The sequence below is a fragment of the Macrobrachium nipponense genome, chromosome 41 (genome assembly GCF_015104395.2).
Source record: "Macrobrachium nipponense isolate FS-2020 chromosome 41, ASM1510439v2, whole genome shotgun sequence".
Taxonomy (NCBI): domain Eukaryota; kingdom Metazoa; phylum Arthropoda; class Malacostraca; order Decapoda; family Palaemonidae; genus Macrobrachium; species Macrobrachium nipponense.
Window position 1 is genome coordinate 26,811,161 of NC_061102.1, and position 21,002 is coordinate 26,832,162.

The 21,002-nt window shown below is 42.1% G+C and overlaps 1 protein-coding gene across 2 annotated transcripts in view; it reads left to right on the forward strand.

The window, feature by feature from the left end:
* The window catches only part of LOC135212630 (cytosolic carboxypeptidase 1-like), a 207,378-nt gene that overhangs the window by 128,826 nt on the left and 57,550 nt on the right, over positions 1 to 21,002 (forward strand). For both annotated transcript variants that reach the window (XM_064246222.1, XM_064246221.1), the window contains exons 17-19: positions 1,417 to 1,664; positions 2,699 to 2,827; positions 4,997 to 5,175. In XM_064246222.1, the coding sequence (XP_064102292.1) occupies positions 1,417 to 1,664; positions 2,699 to 2,827; positions 4,997 to 5,175 (556 nt within the window). The remainder of the gene's footprint in view (positions 1 to 1,416; positions 1,665 to 2,698; positions 2,828 to 4,996; positions 5,176 to 21,002) is intronic.

Genomic DNA, 21,002 nt, shown 5'->3' on the forward strand with positions numbered 1-21,002 from the left:
ATGAAGTTTGCAATCTTATTTATATACTATTTCCTCTCAAACCAGTTTCCTATGATTAGCCTTTTTGTTTATCCTAAAATCATTGTAGATGTTTCAGCCCATCTGAAAGGAAATACAATGGTAGTCAGTTGATAGTACAGTATATACCGCACATTCTTTGATCTATCCCAGAATTTTGTGCAGCCACAACTGTCATTATTTGTGTGTTTGCTGTAGTGCAGAGCAATATTTGAGTATCCCAAGAGTTTTTGTTAATTTTGATATCTTTTTGAAGAGTATATATATTCATTATATTCATTTTACTCTTAATTTATTCTATGTGTATTTTTGTACACAAAAAGGATTTTTTATCAGTTTATGCAGATGGCAAATCCATAACAATCAGATGAGTCCCAGTGCTTGGCTTTATGCCTAGATCACTTATTCCAATCTGTAACAATCAGAATGCATCACTTTCCATTCATTGTGGATCATAGACCTGTAAGACATATGTGTGAATTCTGACTCTTATGTTTTCAAATATAAGAACAACTAGTGCTAGATTTGCTTTTATTTTGGTCACTGTATACTCTAGTCCATTTTGTTGTCAGGAGTTGCTACCTAGTTGCTTAGTACTCAATTAAAAAGTTAGTTCTTGTTAGGATCATTACCAACTTTAAGTTTCATGTGTTAAGATTAGTTGCCTGTTTAGACAAAATTTGCATTGAGTTTTATTTTTTCTCACACTCCGTAATGATTTATTTGCATGTCACTCAGAATTAACAAACTAGTTTTGTTATTGTTAGTTTGTTTTGATGTTGAATGTCCCATATTACCATTGTGTATCTCATACCCTGCCTTCAAAGGGCAGAATGTGGTTTCTTTGTTGTATTCCACTAAAGTATTTTGAAGTCCGAATACGGATCTTGCTTTTCTTGGTTCATCTTTTATTCCATACAGATGTGATAATGAAACAAATCTCTTTCAACATGTCTTTGGAAATATCAGAAAATTCGTCATATTGGGGGTGTATATCATCTCTATAATTAATACAATACAAATGGGACAGTTTCACTATCGATTGATGTTAATTTGGAAAATTCTTTGTCATCTTTTACAGACTACCATATACAAATGCTCAGTTTTAGAGGAGAGAGTTTTTCATACATTACACACTGACATATATTAATACTGAGATTTTTATTGTACATTTCTTTTAGCAGGTAAGATTTTTAGTGCACATTTTATCTTTCTCTTGTAAATTTAAACTATAGTCTGTATATTTGACTGAATTGGAAACTGAAGTCAAAATGCCTTTAAGCAAGTTATGGTGAATCATGTGACATTTTTCCTCATAGATACTATCATTGGTAGCAGCACAGCTGGCTTTTCTTTTATCACTTTTTAGTTGTGTGTGTCTGTGAATTCCCTCAACAGGTATGAAACCAGTTATGTTCAGTGTGAGGGAGGCCCTGCTGGGACGCCCTGCTTGGGTGCGCACTGGATCTAACATCTGTTACCACAAGAATCACTACTCGAGAATTCCGAAATGTCATGATAATGTTCGGTTTAAGAAATCTGCCAACAAGTCCTACTACACGGCCACCTTTACTGTAACCTTTCCACATGCTTACGATGTCTGCTACTTGGCATACCACTATCCTTACACCTATACTCAGTTACAGGTTTGTTTTTCCTCTTGGATCAAGCTTTCTTTTTTTGCTAGTTTCTGCTTTTATCTAATTCTGTCTAATTTTCTTTGATGTATGGGTGGGCTATTGACCATATTTATTAAACTTTGAAAAAAGTAGTATCACAATATTCTCTCATAATCTTCTTTATCTTCTATATGGTTAAAAGTTCTGACTTTAAGGAAGCCCATGAAAACAATATATTGCTAAACAATTAATCTTACCTAGCAGTAAACTTTTTGCAGTATCACTGTATTACTTTTCAATAAACCTGTTGTAGGATCACTGTATCCTAATTTTGTTCAAGCTAGTCACAGTTATAATAGAAACATATTAGAACAAATTATGCCACACACATTGCTGTGTTCTTAGGTGTAGTACAGGAGATGTATACACATCTTCCTGCATTTCCAAAGCTCAGGAAACCTAGATGACAGTGATACTGAGAGGAATAAGACCAGGATTTGGTCAAAGAATGCTGCTATCTGGATATTGCCCCAACCAGTCACCAAGCTTATTGGCTACATGTATTGAATTTAAGATATATTAGGCTATTAAATGAATACTGCATACTTTTGTTTCATAATGCCACTACAGTACCAATACTAACAGTTCATTTTAAATGTGCATCATAATTAATCTGCATAGTAGTTTATATATAATATAGTGCTGTAAGAGCATCTCAGATGTAAAGGTCATCTAGATCAATTTAGATTGACTTTCAGTATATTACAACTCAGTGGAGGGATTTGCATGGGTTTAGTAAGTGGATGCTTGCTTTGATTGGTGTGCAGTTATCAGTTTGGTTAGTTTGGCTCAGTTCTCATGTATGTTGTGGGTAAAACTTACATTTTTTCATGATATTTTATTGAGCATTGCTTAGTTTTGTTATAATTATATTTAAAGGTGACATTTTCTAGTGCTCTTTATTTTTGTATAATTAGTTTTCAGAGTTTTACCTTTGTACATTATAATAATAAAATATTTTGGATATTGTTGTAATCATGAATTTGCATGTCTGTTATTAGGCCTATCTCAGCAAGTTGGATAACCGAAATCTGCCAAGTGATATCTTCTACTGCAGTCAGCTGTTATGTCACACTCTCAATGGCAATCCCGTCCCCCTGCTGACCATTACTAGTAAAGATACAAATAAAGTAAGTGGAGGGTTTATTTTGTTTGTGGTCAATGAAATTTTCCATAGAGTTCCCTTTACAGCTTGCTTGTGGAAGTTTTTTCTTATTAAAGAGTTTAACTTTTTCAGTATTGTTTATGAATAGCTCACATTCGAGGTCCTCACAGATCTTAGATTCTCCATTCCTAATTCATAGGAAAATTATTTAATAGTCAACAACACTGCACATGTACAGAGGCGAACAAGAGCCTCACATTTTGTGTAGTGAATCACTAGCTACAAGGAAAAGGACAAGATTGGAGGTGGGAACTTCAGTTATAAGTAACAAGTCTAGAAAAGGACGAATAATGATCCACATCCTTCCCAGCGAAACTATATGGCCCTCTCTGACAGTAGGTTCCAGGCACACATCAGTAGTGTCACAAGTAGTATCATAAAGGTACATAAAACTTAGCAGAGATGTTCTGGCAATACCAGGGGCCAACTCTACGATTGGTAGTGAGCTCCAAATCATACTTGGAGCCTGGAAGGATGAAAGTATCAGAATCTCGTGAGCCATTATTCTGAACTTAGCAAGCTCCTTTTTTTATACAACTTCATAAACTCAGGATATAATCTGTTGTAGCCAATAAGAGACAGAATTCTTTGACACATTGTGATTTTGATGGTTTGTGTGCATGAACAAACAAGGAGAACCAAAGAAAGTTGTTTGTTGGAGATGAGATACAAGGGACCTTACAGTACACAGAAGCTTGCTTTCTAGAGCAGAGAAAAACTCAAAATCTAATGCCAACTTACAATGAAAAGAAACATGGTCTTTGGTACAGCTTAAAAACTTATTACACAGTTAAGGTGTTTGTTTTTATTTAAAAAAATGGCAACTTTGGATGTGGAGTAGAGTCCCATAAGTTACACCTGCTTACAATGCTGAGCCATCAGAAGGGCAATCCAGTTTCTAAAGATATACTGTAAGTGCTTGGCCTACCACTATCAGAGGTGAATGAAGAAGCAAAATTATGGTTAAAATATGAAACCTGTAATAATTGTTGGAGCCCTGGGAAACCTACCAGCTGCCTGCCACATAATGAAACTCCATCTAGACTGATCTGTTAAATATCCACAAAGGTCAACGTTTACATCTGAGATTGATGAAACAAAAAAGGAAAGGCAGAATATATACTTAATACAAGGGTAGAAAACTCGTACATACAGAACTTGTCAGTGGCTAACATGCGCTCACGTCACTAGCTTATTAACACAGGAAAATAAGATGACATAAAGAATAAGAGGAAGAACTAAAAACAGGGAAATATATATGAGTACTGTAATTCTTAAATAAATGTTTATACATAATTTTTTTGCTATCAGAGCAGCATACAAACCTGCACATACAACTAGTATAGTGTTTGTGAATTACTAGCTTTGAGGAAATACTAAAAAGGATGAAGAATAGGAATAATTATACTAGATAACAAAAACAGCATTATTCTTAAATGAGCCTCAAAAAGAACGTACAGTACTGCTGTTTTGATTCAGGTTGTTGGTGAATAGGCAGGGAAACCCCCACCTCATACATTGCAAAAATTCTGCTTGGAATATCATTAGTCTTTTTTGTACTTGGATAAGAAAGCAGTAAATTAGTATGATGTGATTTTATAGAAAATAAAATTTGATTATTAATTTGGCGGGAAAAAAGTAAAAAGTTCTGGAAACTAAAACCCTTGTTACCAGCAAAGTAGGCATAAAAAAGTAAGGCTCTTGGCTGACTGGAAACCCTACCTTTCCCTAAGATGCCCGCACTTTGCCACCAATAAGAAAACAATTTGCATGTGAATTCGAAGTAGAATGTGTAGGACTCTTGAAGCCCTGGCATGTGAACTATTTATAACTAGTAATGGGTTTGTAGTATAAGCACATGATGCTGATGGTGCAAACCATAGATGTTCCTGCTCTCTCTTGATATTAAGAACTTTTCCCTTTTTCATTGAAGGTGATATGTGTACAGTACTCAATATTTTGCTTATGATGTCATGAAAATCTTACTTTTTCTGCTAATGAAAGGATTAATCACACATTTGGTAACAGTTTATTGAAGCAGAATTTAAATATAATGAGTAGTGGATGATAATACAACACATATGTATTAATTATTATGAATGATTAACTTCGCTATTTTTTGGCTTGCCATCAGACCAAGGAGGTTGTTTTTCTAACTGCTAGAGTCCACCCTGGGGAGAGTAATTCTTCATGGGTAATGGAGGGTGTTGTGGATTTTATCCTTGGTGGATCTGTTGCTGCCCGTCTCCTCCTCGACAAGTTTGTTTTCAAGATTGTTCCTATGCTTAACCCAGAGGGCGTCATTCATGGAAAGTAAGTGTACTTGTTGTTCTCTATCACATTTTGTTATTTTCAATACAAGTTTCTATAGATGCATATATGATAATGCCAAGTCTTCTTTTTAAGCAGTAAATTTTTCTTGAGATCAGGTAAACTAACAGAGAATGTCCATAGTTTTTAGCGAACGCTTCTTTAAAGTTCTGTAGTGACATATTGTGTTTGGTTCTGCTAAACATAAAAGTTTTTATGTCAGGTTTTCCATTTTTGGGGTTAGATGTGAAATGGGTTTTCTCCAGAGTCTTGTCTTGGGCCCTTTCTTCCTGAATTTCTCTAAAGTATTGTTCTTCTTCTCTCTTCTTCTCTCTCCCTACAGGTCTTTGTCCTACTACAGTACTGTACTTTTAAATCTGCAGCTTGACCTGACTAAAATTTTCTCTCTTTCTCATCTCATGCCTAAACCATCTCAATCCATGAGGTCAGAGTAAATTTTCCTTCCTCTGGAGACCACATCTCCCAACAGTTTTCTCATTAGAAATAATAAGAGTAATGCACTTCAGCTATGTATCTTAGCATTTTATTGTCACACCTTTCAAAATCTAATTTCTTTCTAAGTGGCCATGTCTCTGCGTTGTATAGGATTACATGCTTAGTTTACTCATCAGAAATATTTTGTTTTCACTAATGAGATACTTTTAATTACAAGTTGTCAGCATTCTCCTTTCATTATATTCAGGCTGTTGTTCTTTTTCATACTGACCTTTCTAATGTTCCTGTCCCCAAAGAAGAGGAAATTTATTCTTCAAAGGCCTATTCTTCCACTTCAGCAGATCTTCCACTACTCGAATACATTTTGGGTTTTGGAAATCCATAATACCATGTAAAGCTGCAATGCAGAGCCTTATTTGTGGCAGCATCTAAATACTGAATATTTTGTTCACTCTTATGCCTCTCCATCAGAATCTGAGCAGCCATTTCCCTTACTGTACTTTCTGTTTTTATACATTCAACTTCCCTGCCAGATATATACTTAGCTATAGACTCCGTCGTCTCCGACAGAATTTCAAATTTCGCGGCACACGCTACAGGTAGGTCAGGTGATCTACCGCCCTGCCCTGGGTGGCAGGACTAGGAACCATCCCCGTTTTCTAATCAGAATTCTTCTGTCGCCCGGACCATCAACATTGTTGTTGGTTCCTCTCGATTGGTTTTTTCTTTTTTCACCGGCAATTGATCTTCTTGACCGACTTTTGGTGACGTATCTGGATTGTTGGATTGGCATACGCTTTTGTGGACTGTTTTGTGGACTTGATTTTGGATTTTTCTTTAAATATGTCTGACTCTGGTATGGTTGTGAGACGTTGTGTGAATGTAGGCTGTAAGGTGAGGTTGCCGAAAGCTTCGGTAGACCCTCACACGGTATGCAAGAGGTGCAGGGAGTATGAATGTTCTTTTACTAATACTTGTAAGGAATGTGAGAACTTGAGTGAGAACGAATGGAAGAATCTAACTAATTATTTAAAAAAGTTAGAAAGAGAAAGATGAGGAAGGCTTCTCATAGAAGTTTAAGTAGTTCTAGATCTGAACTAATTCCAAGCTTGGGATCTTCCCCAAGGGTAAGTATTGCTACTTCTCCTCCATTGCAGCCCCTTCTCCTATTGCAGAACCTGTAGATCCAGCGAAAGAACTTGCAGATCTAAAAGCAGCCTTCAAGTTGATGGAAAACAAAATGGCTGCCATACAAGGTAAGGCTAGTGAATTGTCAGTGGACAGTGATATGAGTGTCCCCAGTGTAGTGGAGGGGCATCTGGTCGGCTCAGCAACGCTCCTAGGTCTAGACCTCTTCCAAGCTCACATGCCCAGAGGAGAAGGAATGTCGAAAGCCGAAAGGAGGTTGTGGAGAATCCCCACCGATCAGGTGTCCCTTCGGCGGTTTCTGTGACACCCCAGACTGCCAAGGACCGCTATTGTAAAGCGTCCTACGTGAGTGTTTCTCGTCGTCGGGATCTTCATCACCGAGACGTGATTGGAGAGATTCCGATCGATCTCGGCCTCTCAAGAGGAGTTGGTGGAGGCGCCGACTATTGACTCGAGCCCTGAAAACTTCCTGAGGAGTCTCCATCGGGAGTGAAGAAGGCAAGAAGAGCCATTCTTTCAACCAGAGTGAGAAGGAGGCAGGAGGTGGAGGCTATGGACTCCTCCCCTCCTCCTTCCCCTCCTCCCGAAGAGGATAAGAGGAGGCTACTAAGAGGTTCATGATGGCGATGCAGGAACAGATTTCGTCATTTGTAGAGTCCTGTCAAAGGAGCCTCCTAGAAGGAAAGACCACTTCCCTTCCATTAAAAGATCCTCCAGACGTATGGAGGTATCTACCTCCAGGATCGATACTCCTACTCAAGGTGAGGTTTCCGGTACGAACCTGGATGAAACAATCAGACGTCTGGCACCGGCCAGGAGTGAGGAGTCACCCAGGAGGCAGGAGCCAAGAGCCAGGATTGAGGGAGTCAACCAGGAGGCAGGAGCCCAGAGCCAAGAGTGTGGAGGCATCCCAGGCAAGAGGCAAGAGCCAGGAGGGCAGGAGCCAGGAGGCAAGAGGCAAGGAGGCAGGAGGCAGGAGCCAGAGGCAGGAGCCAGGAGCCAAGAGGCAGGAGTCAGGAGGCAGGAGCCAAGGAGTCCGGAGTCAGGAGGGCAGGAGTCCGGAGTCAGGAGGCAGGAGTCAGGAGTCAGGAGGCAGGAGTCAGGAGCCAGGAGGCAGGGAGTCAGGAGGCAAGAGTCAAGAGCCAGGAGTCAAGAGTCGGGACTCGTTCCTGGAGGTTATGACTCTTCGCCAAAATAGGAGCTCCTCTCCTTCAGAACATAGGAGGTCTTGGAAGGACTCTCCCTCCAACGTGAACTTTCTCCTTCGTCTGATCGAGGGTTAGACGAGTTGTCTGACAACGAACCTCCTGCTAATGAGGGACTTTCTAGTTACAAAGTCTTGGCCTCATTACTACTACAAGAGTTTGGAGATTCTCTTAGTCCTGCGGCTCCTCCTTCTCCTCGTTCGCTCTTTTCGAGCTCAGCTACGGCTAAATCGTCGGCCTTTTTGAAAATGAAGCCTGCGATATCAATGAAGAAGGCACTCCATTCTTTAGATTCTTGGATGGACAAGAAGAAGGAGTTAGGAAAGACGGTATTCTGCATGCCTCCTTCCAGATTGCACGGGAAGAGAGGTATTTGGTATGGGACAGGAGAAACTATGGGTCTTTCTTTACCCGCGCCTCTGCAGATGCCGACTTTTCCAGTTTAGTGGAGGCCTCTAGACGTCACTCCTTAGGATCGGTCAGAGCAACCTGGAGCACTTCAGAGTTGAACCACTTTCTAAAGGGACTTTTTGTCACTTTAGAGGTGTTCAATTTTCTGGATTGGTCACTCGGAGTTTTCTGGCCAACAAATCTAAGGATCCGGAGTTTCTGAAGAACCCAGAAAAATTCTCCATAGCGTCCTGTCCTGCATGACAAGGCAGTACAGGACGGTTTTCTTTGGGTGAAGTGGCTTCCCTTTTTGGTGCTGGTCTCCTGAAAAAGAGATCAGTGTATGGTTCCCTTTTATCGAAAGGGGTTTCTCCGAGCCAGAGGACTGCCTTACTGTTCGCCCCCTCTATCAGATCATCTGTTTCCTTCTCAGTTAGTGAAGGATATATCTCGCTCGCTAACTGAGAAGGCGACACAAGACCTACTTACGCAAACGTCCAAGAAAGGACGACCGGTAGTATCGACGGTTAAGAAGGAATCTCGTCCTACTCAGCAGCCCTTTCGTGGAGGTGCAGCGGCTCGTCCCCCTGCCAGAAAGAAGAGCTCTGAAAAGAGAGGAAGGTCTTCATTTAGGCCCTTCAAGAAATCGAAGTGACTGTTGCTCCTCAAGCACCAGTGGGCGCCAGACTCCTGAACTTTGCAGGAGTATGGGCACAGGGGAGCCGACCTTTGGTCAGTGTCGGTCCTGAAGAAGGGATATGTAATCCCCTTCGACGACAGCCCTCCCCTAACATCTACCCTCCCCTGGAACTGTCAGCGAGGTACAGAGACCCGTTAATGCGAAAGACTCTCCTACAAATGGTGGAGCAAATGTGGGAAAAAGAGGCCATCGAACTTGTGCAGGATCCACATTCACCCCGGGATTTTACAATCGCCTTTTTCTAGTACCAAAGGCATCGGGGGGGTGGAGGCCAGTTCTGGACGTAAGCGCTCTGAATCGCTTCGTACAGAAAAGAGTTTCGTATGGAAACGTCCGCCTCTGTAATGTCGGCGCTTCGCCCAGGAGATTGGATGGTCTCTCTGGACCTGCAAGACGCCTATTTCCACGTTCCCATTCACCATTTGTCAAAGAAATATCTTCGCTTTGTGATAGGAGACAAGATCTTTCAGTTCAGGGCTCTGTGCTTCGGACTGTCTACAGCCCCACAAGTATTCACCAACCTGATGGCGAATGTAGCAAGATGGGCTTCACCTAGAGGGATAAACATCTCCCTCTACTTGGCGACTGGCTGATCAGGGCCAAGTCGAAGAGTCAGTGCTTGGAGGACCTTAGGAAAGTAACAAAGGAACATGATAGATTCGCTAGGGTTGCTCGTCAACCTCGAGAAGTCACAACTGATCCCCAGCCAGAACTTGGTCTATCTGGGGATTCAGATGGATTCTCGGGGTTTTCGAGTATATCCTGGTCGCGAGAAAGAAATTGAATCGCTCGAGGTTTGTCGAGAATCTCGAGCTTCTTAGAAAGAAAGAACAGCTCAGCGAGGGATTACCTGAGCCTTTTAGGGACCCTGTCCTCATTGGAAAAGTTCTTCTTGCTAGGGAGACTTCACCTCCGCCCTCTTCAGTTTTTCCTCAAAGAGGTGTGGAGTTGGAAGACGGGTCAACTCTCGGACGTCTTCCAACTTCCACAAGAAGTAAAAGATCATATGAAGTGGTGGATCCCTCAGCTTCAAAAGAACGAAGGCGTATCGCTTGCCCTGCAGAACCCAGACCAAGTGTTGTTTACCGACGCTTCGGAGTCGGGATGGGGGAGCGACGCTGGGAGCAAGGGAGGTGTCAGGCACCTGGACAAAGGAACAGGTGTCCTGGCACATCAATTGCAAGGAACTTGTGGCCATACACCTAGCCTTAAAGTTCTTCGAACAGATAGTCAGAGACGGGGTGATACAGATAAACTCAGACAACACCACGGCTCTGGCTTACATACGCAAGCAAGGAGGCACGCACTCTTTCTCCCTCTATCAGTTGACAAGACACCTGTAACCTGGACGGAAGAAAGAGGCATAACTCTCCTCACAAGGTTTGTTCAAGGGATCAAGAATGTGAGAGCGGACAGACTGAGCAGGAGAAACCAGGTCCTTCCCACAGAATGGACTCTTCACGAAGAAGTGTGTCGAAGTCTTTGGTCCCTGTGGGGGAGACCTCACATAGACCTGTTTTGCGACGTTCCTCTCCAAAAGAATAGAGACCTTTTGCTCTCTAGTAGAAGATCCGAGAGCCTTCGCAATAGACGCGTTTCTCATGGATTGGTCGGGTGTGGACGCTTACGCCTTTCCCCGTTCAAAATCCTGGGGGAAGTGCTCAGGAAGTTCGTAGCTTCGAAGAGCCACGAAGTTGATACTCATAGCCCCATTTTGGCCAGCCCAGGAATGGTTCACGGAGGTACTGGAGTGGATAGTGGACTTCCCCAGATCGCTTCCAAACAGACACGATCTACTCAGACAACCCCACTTCGAGAGAGGTTTCATCACAAACCTCCCAGGTCTCGCTCTGACTGCCTTTCGACTATCGAAAGACTTGTCAGAGCGAGAGGCTTTTCTCGCAAGGCTGCGGGCTCTATCGCTAGAGCCCGCAGAGCTTCGACGAGAAGAGTATACCAGTCGAAGTGGAAGTCTTTAGGAGGTGGTGTAAGGGTCAGAAGCTGTCCTCCTCCAGTACCTTTATAGTGAATATTGCCGATTTCCTCCTCTTTCTGAGAGAGGAATCACACCCTATCTGTCCTCGACAATAAAAGGATACCGAAGCATGCTGTCTTCAGTATTCAGGAATCGAGGCCTGGACATTGCTAACGACAAAGATCTACACGATCTAATTAGATCTTTTGAGACTTCGAAAGCAGCTACTCCTAGAACACCTAGTTGGAATCTAGACGTGGTCCTGAAATTCCTTTCATCGGATAAATTCGAACCTTTACATCTGGCGTCCTTCCGCGACGTCACTAGGAAATGCTTGTTCCTGGTGGCTCTCGCTACAGCCAAGAGGACGAGCGAATTACACGCTCTGGATTCCACCACGGTGGGGTTCAAAGGAGATGCTGCCATCTGTTCTTTCCAGACAATGTTTCTCGGCAAAGAACGAAAACCCATCAAAACCTTGGCCCAGAAGTTTTTGAGGTAAAATTCCTATCTAACCTGGTAGGCAGAGAGATAGAGAGATCTCTCTGTCCAGTGAGAGCTCTTAAATACTATTTAGAGAGGAAGAGACAGATGGGAGCTTGTCAACAAGGTCTTTGGTGTGCAGTGAAGAACCCCAAACGATCATGTCCAAGAACGCCTTGGCTTTCTTTGTGAGAAGCGTTATTACGGACGCTCACAAGAACTGCTCGGAGGAATCCTCGGGTCTTCTAAAGGTCAGACGCATGAAGTAAGAGCAGTAGCAAACGTCTTTGGCGTTCCAAAAAAGAATATGTCTCTGAAGAATATCATTGAGACTACATATTGGAGGTGCAATTCAGTGTTTGCATCTCATTATCTGAAGGACGTGAGAGTGACCTATGAGAAGTGCTTCTCGCTAGGTCCTTTTGTATCAGCAGATACAGTACTGGGTCTTGGAGCAAAGACTGATCCTTATTTTGTGTTTTTATCGTACATAAACCTCTTGTCAGATATGTGCTTGGTTTTCTAGTAGCAAGCTCACTACTGTCGCACGGGAGCAGAGTGTCATTGCTGTAGGGGATCAAGGGTATGTATGACTAGTAGGGGAGTACAAAAATTTTTTTTGTATATTTTGTAATGAAAGTGTAATTATGTTTCGAGGTTTTTTGGTTTTTTGTTTGTGAGGAGTTCGGGGATAAACTCCTTACAATCTTAGAACTAACATGGATGTTAGGATCAGGTGATCGGGATCGGTTTTGTGCTCCTTGAACAAGGTGTATTGTCATGTTAGTGGAATAGCACCCAATGACAAAGGCCTTTAGGCTCTGCCGAGTAAGTGGATAAGACCCATTGGCAGACCCACAAGAACTCTTAGCCATAGATCATTATCTCGCTGAGGCTCTTGAGGCTAAGCAGACTCCAAGGCAGTAGCCGCGAAGTCTTCAGCCTAATAAGGTAGGAACCAAGGTTTATAAATACCTACAACATATGTTGTTTACCTGTCTATTTCAGTAGTTAGCTGTCTCTTACCCACCACCCCAATGGGTGCTAATCAGCTAAGTATATATCTGGCAGGGAAGTTGAATGTATAAAAATGATATTGTCATGTTACAATAAAGTTTTATACATACTTACCTGACAGATATATACGATTAATAGCCCACCCAGCCTCCCCGCAGGAGACAGGTGGAAGAGAAGAATTCTGATTAGAAAACGGGGATGGTTCCTAGTCCTGCCACCCAGGGCAGGGCGGTAGATCACCTGACCTACCTGTAGCGTGTGCCGCGAAATTTGAAATTCTGTCGGAGACGACGGAGTCTATAGCTAAGTATATATATACTGTCAGGTAAGTATGTATAAAACTTTATTGTAACATGACAATATCATTTTTGATTCGTTTCTGACCACCTTAAGTTTTCTGTTTGCATTGACTGTGAACTCCAGACTATCTGTATATATTTCCAAGAAACCTCCTTTTTTGTACTTAGATTTACCTGTAGCCTGTCTTTTTTTCTGGTACTGTCTTTTTTCTGTTGTTTTTAATGGCCATTAATTGCTTGTCTTGGTCTTGCTTATCACATGGGATCTCTTGTTGTCTCATCACAGAAAGCACTTTAGTTGTTGATTTCTCCTGCGTGAAACTAAATTGACAGTTGCTGATTTTAAAAGAATTTTCATAGCCCTTCCTTCAGTACATTCTTCAATATTTTCATATCATGTTCTAGCAGTCTCATTCCTTGATATGTTTGTCACTGTAATGCAAGTATGTATGTAGTATATGTGTATATATATATATATATATATATATATATATATATATATATATATATATAATATATATATATATATATATACAGGCGGTCCCCGGGTTACGACGGGTCCGGCTTACGACGTTCCGAGGTTACGACGCTTTTTCTTAAATATTCATTGAAAAATCCGCCCTGGGTTACGACGCTTGTTCCGAGGTTACGATGCTGACGCTTCCGACGCTCCGAGTTAACGACGCTTTCAAAAAACGCATACTATGATAAGAATCCTTTATAGTTTAGCACAGTATATTAATAAAAATAAGTTTTTGGTTAGATTTACAACAAAAATTTTAAGGTTTATGATGATTTTTTGACACTTTTTATGTAGTATTTTTTAAATTTTTTTAGTGACCCTCATATGCGGAACTAGTTTTTGAGCGAAATGGAATACACTAGCTGGGATGCGCAGTTTATAACAGTCCAAAAGTGCAAATAATGAAAAAATCATTGCTTGTTTCCAGTATACATAATTAACAAAACTAAGTTTCTGGTTAGATTACAACGCAAATTCCAAGGTTACGACGGTTTTTTATGCCTTTTAACGATACCTCATACGCAGAAACTAGTTTCTGAGCAGAGGGCGCATAATTAATTTACGCTATTAACTGTATGGTAACCATAGTCAAGGATAAGGAACGCATTCTCAAACAGTATACATATCCTTTAATACAAAACAGCAAAATATCATTGAAACATTATTTCACTTAAAGAATCCATTTATACTCTACTTAGACTTGGATATAAAAACCATAGTTTCTCTCTCTCTCTCTCTCTCTCTCTCTCTCTCTCTCTCTCTCTCTCTCTCTTTGTAGTTCCGACGAAATAATCACTAATTAGTGTATTTTGATGTTTATTTTCATGGCTAAATACATTTTTTTTATAATACAAAAATGATTTACTAATTTAATTTTCAAATAATTAATTTTTGGATTAATACTGTTTATTTTTAGTAAGTTTTAACTTAAGGTTGAAATGATATCACATAATAAAAATAATAATTTCTCTCTCTCTCTCTCTTCTCTCTTCTCTCTCTCTCTCTCTCTCTCTCGTTTCTTTTACTACAAAGATGTATGTTTTTTGTATGATAAATAAATGATGTTTACTATTTTCAAATATTAATATTAATTTATACAGAATAATATCAATTCATTAAAGAAAATACCATAGTGAATTAGTAAGATTTTAGCTTATATTTAAAAAATTATGGAAGAATGAAGGAAATCCCAGTCTTCTTCCAGTAACCTTTTCTCGAGATCCAGGTAATAAAACTGTCAGATATATCAAGTTCTGTGACAGCCAGGAGGGGGAAGTGCTCATGAAATTTCCCCCCCCCCCCCCCCTCTCTCTCTCTCTCTCTCTCTCTCTCTCTCTCTCTCTCTCTCTCTCTCTCTCTCTCTCTCTCTCTCTCTCTCATTTACTGAGACTCAAGATTTTTTATGTACTTGTACTTTTTACATATGCAACTTACCTGGGAGTTACATATAGCTGTAGTCTCCGACGTCACGGCAGAATTTCGAATTTCTCGGCAGCGTTAATTGACTGGTTAGGTGATTCCCATACCCCCTCCCTCTACCGGAGAATGTAGAACTACCACAACTAAACCTCAGAATTTTTCTGCCGTCGCAACCGGAACACCGGTTTTGTTTGGTGGAATTTCTTTATTTTTTCACGACGGATACTCATCGATTTGGTGACGTACTCTTTGTGATTTGGCTTTCGGCAGTTGCTATTTATCTTTATTTAGCCAGATAGGCAACAATTATGTGATTTTCATCAAGGTTTAAATTTAAAATGTCAGATTCGGGATCTCACTTTAGGGTTTGCAGCAAGGGTTGCAAAACCAGGTTACTTAAAGCTAGGTTAGACCCGCACACTTTGTGCGTTAATTGCAGAGGTCAGAACTGTAGCAAAAGTGTAACATGTGATGAATGTAAGGATTTGACTGATAAAGGCTGGAAGGAGTTGGAGAGTTATATGAGAAAGCTAGAAAAAGAAAAATTAAGGAAAGCTTCATCTAGGACTTCTTCCTTAGCTTCTCAGGAATTAGAGAGTCAGGATTTTCCTTGTTCTATGTCTAACCCAGATCCGCCTAACATATTACCTGACCATGACACCGTTATTCCCGAACCCGACACCGTTGCCAGCTTACGGGAACAGATGGATTTAAGATTTAGCGTGCTTATGGCAGCAATGGATAAATTAGGAGAATCTGTGCATTCTCTGAATGCTAGATAAGAATAAGAAAGTGTTGTGTTAAGTGATAGTGCAGTGGAGGAGGCGGTCTGTTCGGTCCTCTCGTTCTCCTAGGCCTGGGGCTCCTGCCAAAACTCCCCAGAATTCAGGGAGGAGGCATGCCGAAAGCCGAAGGGAGACACAAGCGGAGTTGACATCCGAGCAGTCGTCCCCTCAGGCGATTCTGCCGCAAGTTCGGCTGAGGCAGAAGAGCAATGCTATAAAGGTGTTCGAGGAGTATTGCAGAAGTGTCTTTCGTCTTCTTCGAGCGCAAACGATTCGCCTCGCAGAGGTTGGAGGTTTAAGGACGAATCTCGTCCACTAAAGAGAACGAGACAAGTTTCGCCAGCCGCAATTCCCAAGAAGAAGATTGCGGCTTCTGTGGAAGAGCCGTCATGTAGTTTTTGGGAGGCGCCGGAAGCGTTCTCTTCGACTTCTGAGGAAGTAGAGAGACCGATGTTGAAGAAGAGGGAGGAAGCATAAGTATTCCAGTCGCCGAGGTGACTGATAAGCGCCAGTCTGATGTACCTAGACGAGAGAAGGAGCTTACGCCAGTAGAGAAGCGCCAGCCTGATGACACGACAACCGCGTTACACCAGACGCCAAAGCGCCTGGCTTCTCAAGAAGCAGCCGCTAAACGCCAAGCTACTAGACGCACGGATTCGGACTTGGCCAAGCGCTTTGATACGGTAGTATCAGACGCCAGGCGCCATACGCCTGACTTGATTGACTTGGAACAGAGAGAGTTTACGAAACCAAGTCAAGTTTTGGGTGCTTCAGGGCATTCTAATAAATTCTTAGTAGAGATGAATAAAAAATTAGAGAATATTTTGGGGGTAGTTGGTAAGAAGCAGCAACCACTTCTTACTTCTACGCCTTCTTTAATTAGAACTTTACCGGAGGAGTCTCAAGAGCCACTGCAGTTGGTGGAGCAGGAGTTAGACTGTCCAGTGGATCAAGAACAAGCGGAGGACAATTTATCAGCAGGAGCATCAGAAGGAGAAGCAGTAGAAGGCGAGAAGGAGGCTCGGTCGTCGGCATACAAACAATTACTCAACTTTTTCCTAGATAACTTTCCAGAATCTTTTTTGCCAGCCACTCCCGCCTCACCTGAACATCCCAGTATGCTAGGGGATTTACTAAACCAGATTCTTCGACTTTCATTAAGCTGGTTTTGTCGATTTCAGCTAAAAAGGCGTTGAAAAAGATGGATGAGTGGTTGCGAAAAAGAGGGGAGCCAAGGTAGGGACCGTGTTTTTTGTTTCCCTCCTTCGAGACTTATTTAACTAAGAGCAGAGTTTGGTACAAAACTGGGGAAGCCTTCTCCCTGGGAGGCGCTGCCTCCTCCTATGAAGACTTCTCCAGCCTAGTGGACTCGTCCAGACGTTCTGCTTCTTGGATTGGTCGATTGGCGCCTTGGGAAGAAAGGCAAAGTCTTTTACCTGTCAGAAGAACATTTTAGTGACATTCTCCAATGTGATGTCCTGTATTGATAAAGGAATAAGGGATGGAGCGACTGAAATCGCCTCCTTATTAACTGTGGGGATCCTCAAGAAACGTCAGCTTTGGTGTGCATTTACATCTAAGGGAGTAACAACGAACCCAGAAATTGGCGCTTATGTAGCGCTCCACTTGATAAGTGTAACCTTTTTCTAAGGATTTTAGATGTCTGAAATTTCTGCCTCTCTGGTCCAGAAAGCAACTCAAGACCTTTTAGCTCAGTCGGCCAAGAAGCCGAAAGGCACGACGACTTCGAGTGTACGCCCAGCGCCAGTTGCCGAGCAGGAGAAGCCCTTTCGGGGCAGAGCACCAACAAGAGGATTGCAGAGATCGAGGCCTAGAGTTAGGTTTGGTCCTAAGCCCAATAAGACAACAACTTCTAAGAAATGAGCAGGGAATCCTTCACACACCAGTCGGAGCCAGACTCCAGGAGTTCTGGCAAGTTTGGGAACGAAGAGGAGCAGATCCATGGACAGTATCGGTACTGAAGGAAGGATATTCGATTCCGTTTGTAAAAATCCTCCTCTGTCAAAGGTACCGATAGTTTTGACAGCTTACTCATCAAACTTAGAGAAATGTTGCGCGTTGAGAAAGGAACTGTCGGCTCTATTAGAAAAAAGAGCGATAGAGCTGGTAAAAGATCAGAACACCCCAGGCTTTTACAATCGCCTATTCATTGTCCCAAAAACTTCGGGAGGGTGGAGACCAGTATTGGATGTTAGTGCCCTGAACAAATTTGTAAGGAAGACAAAATTTTCGATGGAGACCACCCAGTCGGTTTTGTCAGCACTTCATCAGGGAGATTGGATGGCTTCCATAGACCTACAGGACGCGTACTTCCACATTCCAATTCACATAGACTGTAAAAAACCTCGAGAAACGTCCTAAGATTCGTGGTTTAGGGAAGGACATACCAGTTCAGGACCCTATGCTTTGGGCTATCCACAGCGCCACAAGTATTGACAAGAGTCCTCTCATCAGTAGCAAGGTGGTTACACCTAGAAGAAATAAGAGTAGCGCTCTATTTAGACGACTGGCTGGTCCGTTCACAGTCGAAAGAAGGGTGTGTGAAGGATTTGCAGAAGACAATTCAACTGACAGAAGAGCTGGGTCTTCTAGTGAATTTCAAAAAATCTCAACTGATTCCGAACCAAATTTTAACTTACCTTTGAGTGACGATGAACTCAGTAGCTTTTCGGGCTTTTCTGTCAGAACAGAGAGTGAGTTCATGCCTGAGAAAAGTCAATAAATTTTTAGCAAAAAAGACATGCTCAGCCAACGAGTGGATGAGTCTTTTGGGGACCTTAGCGTCAATAGAACAGTTTGTAACTCTGGGAAGACTCTACATGAGACCGCTTCAGTACTTCCTCAGAGCAAGTTGGGAAAGAAAGAGAGTCCCAGACACTTTTGTTTTTCCAATAACGGAGGAAATAAAGCAAGATCTCCTTTGGTGGAGGTTAGAAAAAAGATTCAAGGAGGGTCTGTCTCTTTGCCCACTGAACCCCAACCTTGCATTCTTCTCAGACGCCTCGGATCAAGGATGGGGAGCGGTGCTGGGAAAGAAGGAAGTGTCAGGCTTGTGGACAATCAGTCAAAGACAGTGGCATATAAATCTAAAAGAACTAAAGGCAATACATTTGGGATTGAAGGCCTTTGCCAAGGAAGTACAGGGAAAAGTGGTCGTCATCAATTGCGACAACACCACAGCTCTCTCGTACATCAAGAAACAAGGGGGGACTCACTCCTTCTCTCTATGCGAAGCGACGAGGGAGTTACTCATCTGGGCGAAAGAAAATCGGACAAGAATGCTCACCAGGTTTGTACAGGGGAGATGCAATGTAAGAGCGGACGAGTTGAGCAGGAGAAATCAGGTACTACCTACAGAGTGGACTCTGCACTTACAGGTATGCCAGCAGTTGTGGAATCTATGGGGAAGACCTCTAGTGGACTTGTTTGCCACGGAAAAGACAACAAGATTGCCAATATATTGCTCCCCCGTACCCGACAAGAAAGCGTTCGCTTTAGACGCAATGCTGCTAGATTGGTCGGACTTGGACCTCTATGCCTTTCCTCCAATGAAAATGATCAGGGCAGTATTGACAAAGTTCAAGCAACACGCAAATGTCAGAATGACGTTAATAGCTCCATTCTGGCCAGCAAGAGAATGGTTCCCGGAGATCCTGGACCTTCTAATAGACTACCCGAGGAAACTTCCAGAGCGAGTAGATTTACTCAAACAACCTCATTTCAGGAGATTCCACGAGAATATCCACACTCTACGTCTGACCGCATTCAGACTGTCAAGCGTACCCTCAGACAGAAGGGGTTTTCGAGACGAGCTTCACGGGCTATTGCCAGGCCAAGGAGAGAATCTTCAGCAGCGGTCTACCAGGCAAAATGGTCAATTTTTAGGGCCTGGTGTAGACAGCATGGAGTCTCGTCTACTAAAACCTCTATAATTCAAATGGCAGACTTCCTTATCTTCCTTAAAACAGAAAGGAAACTCTCGACTCCTACTATCAAAGGATACAGAGCCATGCTATCCTCAGTATTCAAGCATAGGGTGAATGGAGGTTTCTCGAACCAATCAGGAACTGTCAGATTTTATTAAAATCCTTTGATACAAAGAAACAGGAAGGAAATAAGTTTGATCTCTTGGAATCTAGATATAGTGCTCAAATGGCTTCTATCTACGAGGTTTGAACCATTAAGTGAGATAGCTTTCAGAGATCTCACTAGGAAAACATTCTTAGTGGCTCTAGCGTCGGCCAAAAGAAGGATAAGGGAAATTCACGCCATCGATAAAAGAGTGGCATTTGCACAAGACAAAGCAATATGCACATCGACGATTGGCTTTTTAGCAAAGAACAAGTCACCCTCACAACCATGGCCTCGTTTGTTTGAAATAAAGGGCCTCTCAGAGTTAGTAGGAGAGGGAGAACCAGAGAGATCATTATGTCCAGTAAGAGCCCTGAAGAATTATTTATACACAGGACTCAACAAATAAGAGGAGGGTCAGACAATCTTTGGTGTTCAGTAAGAAATCCTTCGAGGATATTATCTAAGAAATGCAATATCCTTTTTTTTGAGGGATTTAATAGTTGAAGCTCACTCTCAGTTGGGAGAACCCGAGGTTGATCTGGCTAGAGTGAAGGCCCATGAAGTCAGAGCTGTTGCAACTTCTATGGCGTATAAACGCAATTTATCTTTAGACGCCATTATCAATGCGACGTATTGGAAATGTAAGTCAGTGTTTGCTGCAACACATTATTTAACAGAGATTCAAGCAGTACGAAACTGTTCCACATTGGGACCTTTTGTAGTAACTGGCACGGTGTTGGGTAAGGGAAGAAAGGAAGTCAATCCTTCCTAATAATTTTTAACTTGATCTTTGGTGTTGTTTTTTAAGGGTGTCTGAGGGTACGGAAGTGTACTAGTGGTACCCTACAGTCCATTTAGGTAAAGGGTAAAAATATTTAGGTGAAGGTGATTCCCATGTTGTTGTTGTCCTTATTGTTTATTGTGTACGGCTCCATGAGCAGACGTATAATTATCGCATGTCAGTCCACAATTAGTCCTAGACTACATGTAAGTGTCTATAGCTTGGTGCTCGGATCCATATATCACGCCAACGCTGGTACACTTCTTTAGCTTGTTGCGCGGCTCCATATACCCCGCCAATGCTGGTACGTATATATAGCTTGGTGCACGGTTCCATATACCTCGCCAATGCTGGGTACGTGTCTATAGCTTGACGCAAGGCTCCATGTACTTCGTCAAGGCTTTCAAGATCAGCAGACTTAAGAGGCAGTAACCTTCAAGTCAGCTATCTTAAAAGGTAAGGACTAAAAGAGAACTACTAAATTCCAATAGAAATTCCTCATTAAATATGGTTAGCTGCCATGGTCCCACCTCCAAAATGTGCCAATCAGCTA